The 10,290-nt window shown below is 41.2% G+C and overlaps 1 protein-coding gene across 2 annotated transcripts in view; it reads right to left on the bottom strand.

The window, feature by feature from the left end:
- Positions 1-10,290, bottom strand: part of lipf (lipase, gastric) — a 38,941-nt gene that overhangs the window by 14,407 nt on the left and 14,244 nt on the right. The window contains exons 6-11 of one of the 2 annotated variants that reach the window (XM_084078885.1): positions 9,689-9,825; positions 8,658-8,804; positions 8,373-8,444; positions 8,049-8,117; positions 7,609-7,719; positions 3,617-6,341 (exon numbers count right to left, since the gene is read on the bottom strand). In XM_084078885.1, coding sequence (XP_083935011.1) covers positions 6,219-6,341; positions 7,609-7,719; positions 8,049-8,117; positions 8,373-8,444; positions 8,658-8,804; positions 9,689-9,825 — 659 coding nt within the window. In that variant the 3' untranslated portion in view covers positions 3,617-6,218. Of the gene's footprint in view, positions 1-3,616; positions 6,342-7,608; positions 7,720-8,048; positions 8,118-8,372; positions 8,445-8,657; positions 8,805-9,688; positions 9,826-10,290 lie in introns of those variants that run through there. The other variant, XM_084078886.1, reaches the window with a different exon arrangement.

The following is a 10,290-nucleotide window of genomic DNA, read 5'->3' as shown; positions in this document are numbered from 1 at the left end:
ACATACTAGTCCATACACCGCGATATGCGCAGACAAACTATAAGCAGACTTTTGGGTTATGCGCTCGGTGTGTATAGTTACGTTTTGGACAGTGATTTAATCCTGTTGGAGTGTGGTGTGTGTGTGACAGCCCGATCATTTACGACCCGACGTGGAATTGTTGCCACCCACAACCATGAGAAGTTTATGCCATTTACGCTGTTATTCCGACATGCTAACACAACCTGGATTCGAACATTGTACGTGTTAGTCTGCGTGTTAGTGCTACGGAGATGATATCTAAAGCGCTGTCCTGCTCATAAAACTGTCCTCTAAGTTTGCAGGCAGCGTCTGTCTGTCCTGCCGTCTTCTGGCGTCATGGGTGTAACAGACAACAGATCCCATAGGCCAAACTCTGAATCTCCGGTGTTTAGGCTACACAAAAACGTTAATAAACAGCTTAAATTTGGCGTAAGTGAAAAACGGGCCACGTCACTGTCTGCATATGCTAATGGTCAATGCCTGTGTGCAAGTTCAGATCAATTGCTCAACCCACTGAGGAGAAACATGCAGAACAGACAGACTGATTGACTGACCGAGGTTTACATAATATATAATTGGATAGGATAGGATTAAAAGAGGGTGTGGCAAAGTCATGTCACAAAAAGCACAGCATTTTGAAAACAGAGAAGGTAAACAATATGGACCCAGTCCAGTACATACTTTATATAGAAGTTACAAAAATGAATGATAATGATTTATTGATAAGCCCTAAGCATTTCTTCAGTTTAACCCATTAAAAAGCCTGTCAGCAGAACCTACTGCAGTACCAAATCCATACTTTTGAGTGGACTTTTGACTTGAATAATGTCCTATATTGTAAACCACAGTTCACACCCACATGTCTGATACATGTGTCCAATTCCTTCTGCTGCTGTGTGTTATTAAAAGTGTTGCATAGCGAGTGATGTCATTATTCAGACAGACCATTATTCTGACGTCCCGTAACCCCCAGGTTACACTGCAGACCGCATGCTACACAGGTTACAGGTTACACTGCATGGCATGCTACACATGTTACACTGCATGCTACACAGGTTACACTGCATGCACATTTGAATGGCCAGACAGACAAACAAATCATTAAATGCAGTCCATTTATCATACAATAATAATCACAAAAAGAATATGAACGTATTCTTTTTTTCAGTGGAAAACATACATTTGTTTCTAGTCTGCAGTTTTAGTGTTGTCACAAATGTATACGTTTTTCAATACATCTGAATATTTGCAACACATTTGCTGCACTATTGATACTGTACCAGCCATGCCTCCTTCTATGTGTCTTCATGTTTCTGTATAGTGAACACACACACACACACTCACACACACACAATGAAATTGACCACTTCTGTAACTGCTCACTTCTCTTATTTTATCTTTTTGTAATCAGTTTACTCCCATAGTGTAAAAAAAGGCAAGTAGTGTCAAAATGTGTGCGGTAGCCTACAATACTGGTTTGTAAAAATTTGTATTTATTGTATTTATTTGATTGACAGATGAGCTTTCACTACTTGTCATTATTTATTTAATCACAAATATGAGGGCCGCTGTAATTAATATTCCCAGGCTGACTTTTGTTTCCAGTCCAACCATGACATGAAGTTGGTGATAAAATGTACCACTTCTGTAACTTAGTCATACATACTTCTCTTTTTTTATATTTTGTCTTCAGTTTTCTCCCACTGCCAGCTGTTTCATAAGGCTGTGCAGTATATACAGTACAGTATGGTTTGCAAAACAGACCTACAATTTAGGCATTTAGCAGATGCTCTTAATCCAGAGCGATTTACAATAAACAAGATAAACACATACATCAAATTTATAGACAGTGTAGTGCCTCAGTAATAGGATCATAGGTCAACCAAGAACCTATCATCAGTCTAAACAGTATATATTATTTTAAAAAATGTATCTGTACATTGAAACTATACAAACTATAGGAAATTACATTTAACCTTTGCATAAGACTGCATGTCAAGGCTAGGTCAATTGCTACAGGCTAAAGTGGAGTCTGAGGTGTCTTCAGATTATGGCGGAAAAATGGGAATTAGTCTGTAGTTCTAACTGCAATGGGGAGTTTGTTCCATAGTTTGGAAGTGGGGAGCGTTGTCCCGGATGTTTTAAAGGAAGTTTCTGAGTCTGACAGTTTCCCTGTGTCCCCTACACACAGACATGCACACACATTTGCACCAAATGATGTTGCTACGTATGTTTACAGTTTACATGTGTGCCAAATGTCATGCCTGTATCCACTGCGTCATGATTTTTCACATAATTCCCCCTACAATCAGTTATCTTTATTTCTTTTGCATTTGGAATCACAGGATTTGTTTACACAAGCCACCTACCTGTCTGGCGCCTTGCCAATAAATGGCACAGGGATATCCGTTTTGTTTCAATAAAGGAATGTCCAAACCAAAAGCTGCTGTTGGGTGAGGTTCCCATTTATTTAGTGTCACAGGCAGGGAATCACAGCAAGGTTTTGTAAATGCATAAAGAACGGCAAAAACCGTGTCATCCCCCCAGTGTGCCCATACCATGCCATCAGTCAACTGGCTTGTTGCACCTGTGTGCCCTTATCACTTTACCTGCCTAATTGGTAAGACCTCCCATGGTGAACCCGCCCACACCTGACCAAAGGCAGACAAACAGAATGGCTCCTTCAGACCCCACTTTGAGAACCAATGATATACACTATATTAATGTATACATGTGTGTTGCAGAAAGCCAAGGTAACACAGCCCTCCACTATGTGTGTCAGAGGAAGAGTGAACGACTGCTTCCTCTGAAGCTGGACAAAAACACAATGTTCAACAATATGTAATAATGCACACCAAATAACTATCCACTTACTGTTGTAGATGTGTACATCCTTTCTAGAATAGGTTACAGTAAGAACAGTAGTAATATTACAGCCGTCTACTCACTAGTAACTCCAGTGTTCATATGTTTTCATAGTAGTGTGATGGTATCAATTAAATTGAAGTATTGTGTAAAATAACCTTGGTTTGAATGCGGTGATTCTTGAATTGTTCTGGAGTGCCTGTGTGTGACCTTTGAACCCTAACATAATAAAATAATGCATTGCATTTGAAGCGCCTTTCAAGAGACCCAACTGTACAAGTATGATCAAGTTTAAAACTATTACTATAACCCTATTAATAGCTTATAGTGCCACCCAGTGGTCAAACAAGATACATACATGTGCTGTCCACCAACACCTTGCTAACAAGGGTGTAAAGGGCTGATCCAAGAATCAAGAATAACTATAAAAAATATGATAATAATGTGATCATCCACACTGATCAACAAGAACGTTCTGTAATATGTCAAATGTTGTGATATGTTGAACATGACGCCCTGTAAATTTGAATGGATTTTGAATGGCTGTCACTGTCACTGTATAGAAAGATGCTTCAATGTGTGATTTGATTGAATGAGGTCTAAACGTAGCACTTCTGCCCGTGAAGTAAAGAACAGAATAACAACTCTATTCTGAAACTCAGTTCTATAAATTTTAACAAACGCCTCACACTTTAAACTGTAAGATAAATCCACACAGACACAGGTGGTATGTTTGAAAGTTAAATTCATTAGTTACAAAGCAGTGCAAACAGTACAAAGCGAGGTTAGGTGTTCTTCCTAAATGGTTGCATCACATTCTTCGTCAATAAAGATCAACAGTACATGGAAAGACGCCTATGTTTAAAAGCAAACTGCTGAGGCGTCATATGACAATCATTCTCATATCACTGAAGGTTTTGTCAGTGACACTGATACAGATGTATCTCTCTTTTGAGAAATAATAAAAAAGGGGAGGACAGTATGTAATATCTAACATATTGCTGTGGGGCAGAAACCTTGTAGCTCCATGATATCTTTTTATGATGCCCTATTTTATATTTCCTCTTATGACAGTGTCATGCTAAAGTAACGAAATAGCCAATTTACATGCTCACAACACATGGTTCACAATTTGACACATTGTGATCTTGTAGACTATCTTCTCGCCATTTTCAAATTGTTTTTGACATTTTCACCTATAATGTCCAAAATAAGGACGCCTGGTTGAAGGTGGTTAAGAACACAGGTCATTTTTTCCATTTCCTGAAAGGTAATGGCTTTGGACATACAAGGTTTTCACCCGACCGCATAGATCAGTCCAATCCTTTGTTCCCTGCACAACAACATCAAGGTTTCTCCTGCTTGTTCCTCCCTGACCAACCTGTATGGAAACCCCACGGGGACAAACAGAACAGCGACAGTCCCACATACATCACACCTCAGTTTACAGTGCTGATCAACAACACATACATGAATGGAATTAATAACCTGGTATATCAAGTATAAACATATTCAGATCACGCAATACTAAACATGATCAAATGTTCTGTGATTTGTAAAAGGCACAGCAATGCAAAAGATTATATAAAAAGAACATTGACATCAACATAAACTAAAAGTGATATTTAGTGATTTATAAAAGGCAATACAACATGTGGAATTATTCGTTGTGTAGAATAAAAACATTCAGTTTACAGAAATAATTAAAACATCTTTTGATATAGAACATCACAGCAATATAAGAGTGAACACTCAGCAAATACTCTCAGAGGTTAACAGGTCAGAGGTTAATGACATTCAGGAGTGTAATGTTTTCAGTGTTACAGGAAGTAAACTGTCTGAAGCCATTCAGTTCAGTTAAATCTCTTTGTGTTTGAAACACAGAAGTTTAAATGTTCACATCATCTAGGAGGGTTCAGTTACATTTCCACAGCACACAGTATGGTGTTGTTATGTGCATTGGTGAGTCACCAAAACACTGTTTATGATGAGGTATTGGTCAACTAGTTGAAAACACTGTCTTAATCGGCACTATGGTTATTGAAAAATATCCACTGGAAGCTTGTTGTAGCAATGCTAATGAAAAGTGATGGCCTCAGCTAGCCCATGGGTTCCCAAACCGAATTTGTGGGGGCGCTGAGTGATAGCCAAGGGGTTAAGTACTACCACATGACAGCGAGTCCCCAGGTTCGATTCCCGAGCCTAGCGGACCTTTGCTGCATGTCACTCCCCGACTCTCTCTCCCCGTCTCCCTTCACTGTGTAGTGTGTACTATCAATAAAGGCAGAAGAAGCCCCCCAAATATCGTTCAAATCGAGTCTGTGACCCTATGTTTGGGAAACACTGAGCTAGCTGGTATCCATTTATTCAGACAACATCCACCTTGGAACTCGGCCTCTATTATGATTTGAACTACACAACCGTAAAAGCTGTGTGACTGCATCTTGCTGGGTTGTGACACTATCTGTCCACAGATAGACTTTATAGACCGCACAACAAACACCAGGTATTCCTAAACGTACCCTCAGTAAAACTATGCCTAAACCTAACCTTATTCCTAAGCTTAACCTCAGTAAAACTATGCCTAAACCTAACCTTATTCCTAAGCTTAACCTCAGTAAAACTATGCCTAAACCTAACCTTATTCCTAAACGTAACCTCAGTACAACTATGCCTAAATCTAACCTTATTCCTAAACGTAATCTCAGTAAAACTAGGCCTAAACCTAACCTTATTCCTAAATTCCTGCCAGCAACCTCCACTCAGCTCTCCATGCAGTGTTCCTTTAGGTTTTGACTTTGCTTTCCATCCACACCCTGCACTACACCATGTTCCACTCATACATACATTTACACACATTACTGATTTACGCACTCCACACCACACCGGATCCTTAGCCATATGTCCTGTTATTTCATTAGTTCAGTTATGCTTTAGTTGTTTTTTGTTCATTTAGTGATCTAATAAAGATCATTTGTTAGACTTTTACCTTGGTCTCCCTTCCCCTTTACTTGCCATAGCAGGAGCCAGCTATGACACACACACACACACACACACACACACACACACACACACACACACACACACACACACACACACACACACACACACACACACACACACACACACACACACACACACACACACACACACACACACACACACACACACACACACACACTCCAGCAAAAACATTTAAAACCTTGTATAATAATAAAATCTTAGTAATCTTAAAATCTTAGTGGTTATACAGTACATACAAACATATAAGTAAACACACACACACACACACACACACACACACACACACATTATATGACACAGTGTTGTGTCTATGTGTGTGCGCGCATCAGTCTGAGTATATCGGAGAACATCTGATTTGGAGCGTCCATACCCCAGATGAAGTCCAGATGTTCCCAGTGCTCAATGTTCTTATGGAAGACCAGGTTAGACACCTACACACACACACACACACACACACACACACACACACACACACACACACACACACACACAATACAGAAACATTGATTAATAGACAGACAGACAGACAGACAGACAGAGAGACACGTTTGTTATAATGTAAACATTTCCACTCATCTGAGACATTAAATGAACTCCAGTATCATACAATACACGGTCAGAATTATTTTTCGTATTATATTATATTATATTATATATCAGTGGATCTCAATCTTTTAAATTTCACGGATCCCCGTAACTCTTGAGAGTGTACTAAGTAAGTATGTCGGAGAGGCTTATTGTCGGTATCAGCCGAGAACGCCGGAGTCTGTCCCTGTTACAATGCGCTAGACCCCTGTGAGATGGAATACTGAGGTGGAGATACCATCAGCTCACAGTACTTACCGCACGACTCGTCGTTCATTTGGTTCCATTTGTACACTCTCAGACTTACGCACCTGTGAGGGTCCATTTGGAACCCCTCAAGGAACCCTGAGGGTCCCTGGACCCCACTTTGAGAACCACTTATATATATTATACTATATTATATTATATTATACAGTATATCTACAGTATTCTATTTGAGATAGTATCTTGATGATAATGACTGTTGAAAGTGCTGCACACTGTCTGTTACGAGCAGTGTTGCCAGATTATGTGAGAGAAACAAGCAACCAGGTCTAGGAAAACAAGCCCAAAAGAAGCAACTATGGGCCACATGAGCACTTTTACAGATACATCAGCTATTTGAAAATAGCAGATCTACAAGCTCACAACACGTCGCGTTGCGACGCGTTGTGAGCTTGTAGCGTTGTGAGCCAAATAAAATCTTGTGGGGAAATTATAATAAGCAGATCTGGCAACCTTGGTAAGAGGTGATGGTTGTATCTGACCCAAGGCCCCAGAACCGAGAGGGAGCAGTGAAGCGCATTGGACATGGTGGCCAATCAGAGGTACTGCAGATTATCACGGCTGGCCAGACACATGAACGAGCAAAAACGGTTTCGACCAATGGGCTCGACTCACAAGCTTGCGCACGGGTGTTGCGCACGGAGGTGACACTACTGCGCATACGAGACGACGCACAGAGACGCAAAACGCGTCACATAGGCCCAAATAGGCCCCGTCCATCATCATTTCCCAAACCGGAAGAAGGGGTGTAAAAGTAAGTATGCGCTGGGTGAGCAACTCCATGCAAGTGAATGGACCCCCGGGGATTTCCGGTGCCCTCTCTGTTATTTTCTAACTCTATGGTCTGACCTGAGTTAGCAGCACGGCCACGTCCTTCGGGTCCGCCAGCGAATCATGTCCCCCGGAAAACAGAACGGTAGGAACCTTCATGTCCTTAACGTTGTACTGAGGAGGAGTGGACTGGGTGACAGTGAGGGAGAAGAGAGAAATGGGAAAGGAAGAAACAGACAAGAACAATTTAACGCCAAATATGGTTTTACCTGGTTATATATATATAAACCTGTAGGCACACCTGCATATGTGAATGTTCTAAACATCATGTACCTGCTATCACATATGTTATCTGTACGTATATATACACTTATGTTCTATTCAAATTGTTTTCTATCTCTTTCCCTTTTGCTCTCACTCTATCTCTGTCCTCTCTCTTCTCATTGAATACAAAAAAAAATGTCACCCTCTTCTTTACACATGTAAACCTGTTATGATTCTGATAAAGCCGATTTTACCTGGTTATAGTGAGCCATGTTGCCATTTTTTCCGTAGTCGTAGCCCATCAGTTTACCACCATGTACCGCCTGAAAACACACAAGTTCGTCAACTTCATTTAAACACATTAACATAAACAAGGCAACTTTAACAGGTGTGGGCTGTGTATAAGGGTTCAAATAAAAGGCAAATACAACCATCATGGAAAATGATGTGTGTGTGTGTGTGTGTGTGTGTGTGTGTGTGTGTGTGTGTGTGTGTGTGTGTGTGTGTGTGTGTGTGTGTGTGTGTGTGTGTGTGTGTGTGTGTGTGTGTGTGTGTGTGTGTGTGTGCGTGCGTGCTACCTGAGCCCAATGGATCATGTTCTGTACTGAGGTGCCAGCAGGACAGTGTGTGGTGTACACTGGAGTACGAGTCTGGAGAGAGACAGTAGAAGCAGTTTTAATAGTAATACTACTACGGAACAATTATGGAACGTGATTCACTTGAATAGGGATTAAATATTTTGAACACTTGGTCCCCGGTTATTACTGTAATCTTTGTATACCGGCAAGGAGACGAGGACAAGGTGCAACAGCTGATACACGAACACGAACACGCACACGCACTGACGCACACACTGTGCTCACCATGTTGAGGTTGGCTTCATCGAAGCCGCAGAGCAGGAAGAAGATGTTTCCACACAGCTCACTGAGCAGCTCCTTGCTGCAGAAATGTTCTGCAAACCACTTGATCATCTCACTCTGAGGCAGGAAGTCCCGCCTGCCAAACAGGTCCTGTATGGAAACAACCAGTCTGTCAGCAAATCATGGGCATGCCCACATATCGGTTGGATTGGCGGTTCTGGACAGCGACTTGACGCCAGGCACAGCACTCCCTTGGGTCCTCGGCGAGGTTGAAGTCGGTCGGACGGGCGTTTCTCAAGATACACGACTACAGACGCACAGACAGACGGACATAGATTATGTACAATTATAGCAGGATTTACTTAAAGGGCACTTTGGTAGAGGTTTGGGTTGCGTAGTTACCTTGCCATGATGTAACTCCAAAGGTGGACAAGAAATCAAAAGATAATGGCTCCATTGATTAGAAATTGATAATTCAAAATGTGCTCCTCATTGATTTAACATTGTACAGTAAAACAGCTCTCAAAGTCACTCTTTTAGCACATAAACAAACACAAACAGAGCTGATTCAGACAATGTAGATTAGAACATCACCAAACCCAGTACTGTTAATTTTTTTTATAAAAATGTCAACTTCCTGCTGATTTTACTATTTGAATATCCGGATCCGGATCCACGGATCCAATCCGAAAATAGCAAAATCAGCAGGAAGATAACATTTTTATTTGAAAAACAAACAGTACTGGCTTTGGTGATGCTCTATATTGTCTGAATCCACTTTGTTTGTGTTCGTTTATGGGCTAAAGGAGTGACTTTGAGAGCTGTTTTACCGTACAATGTATAAGTCAATGAGGAGTATATTTTTAATGATCAATTTCTAATCAATGGAGCAATTATTTTTGATTTCTTGTCCACCATTGGAGTTAGATCATGGCAAGGTAACTAACTACACAACCCAAACCTCTACCAAAGTGGTCTTGCCCTTTAAGTCAGGTTGGGTTCCTACCCATAAGGAAGTCAGGTGGAGTTCTTACCCATATAAGGAAGTCAGGCAGGACGGACAGTTTGGTCATTGGACTGGAGCCGAAGGCCACTGTTGCCACGGGAGCCAGACCGAAGAATAACTTGATCTTACTGGCCAACTCTGGCATGCTGGAGAACGCTATGAAGGCTGGACACACACGCGCACACACACGCACACACATGCACACACACACACACACACACACACACACACACACACACACACACACACACACACACACACACACACACACACACACACACACACACACACACAGAGTTTGGTGAGAGTCATTCACAGCACTTTTAGAACATTCAACAATTTCTTAGGGGTGTAATGATACACATTCTCTGTGTGTGTGTGTGTGTGTGTGTGTGTGTGTGTGTGTGTGTGTGTGTGTGTGTGTGTGTGTGTGTGTGTGTGTTTATACCTGTTATCACGTAAAATTAATGATAAAGTTAGTATGCATACTAACTGCCAAGTCTGCTATACACACACCGGTATTACGAGTGTATGAAAACGCCACACCTGTGTTTGCATGGGCCCATTTGCAGGACAAAGTTAACTGTGAAGTGAAGAAGTGTAGGAAGTGAAGGGTTAACCACTTAAACC

Source organism: Gymnoscopelus microlampas (genome assembly GCF_963454915.1).
Source record: "Gymnoscopelus microlampas genome assembly, chromosome: 14".
Lineage (NCBI taxonomy): Eukaryota > Metazoa > Chordata > Actinopteri > Myctophiformes > Myctophidae > Gymnoscopelus > Gymnoscopelus microlampas.
The sequence above is the reverse complement of the archived record's forward strand: the minus strand, read 5'-3'. Positions and strand labels throughout refer to the sequence as shown.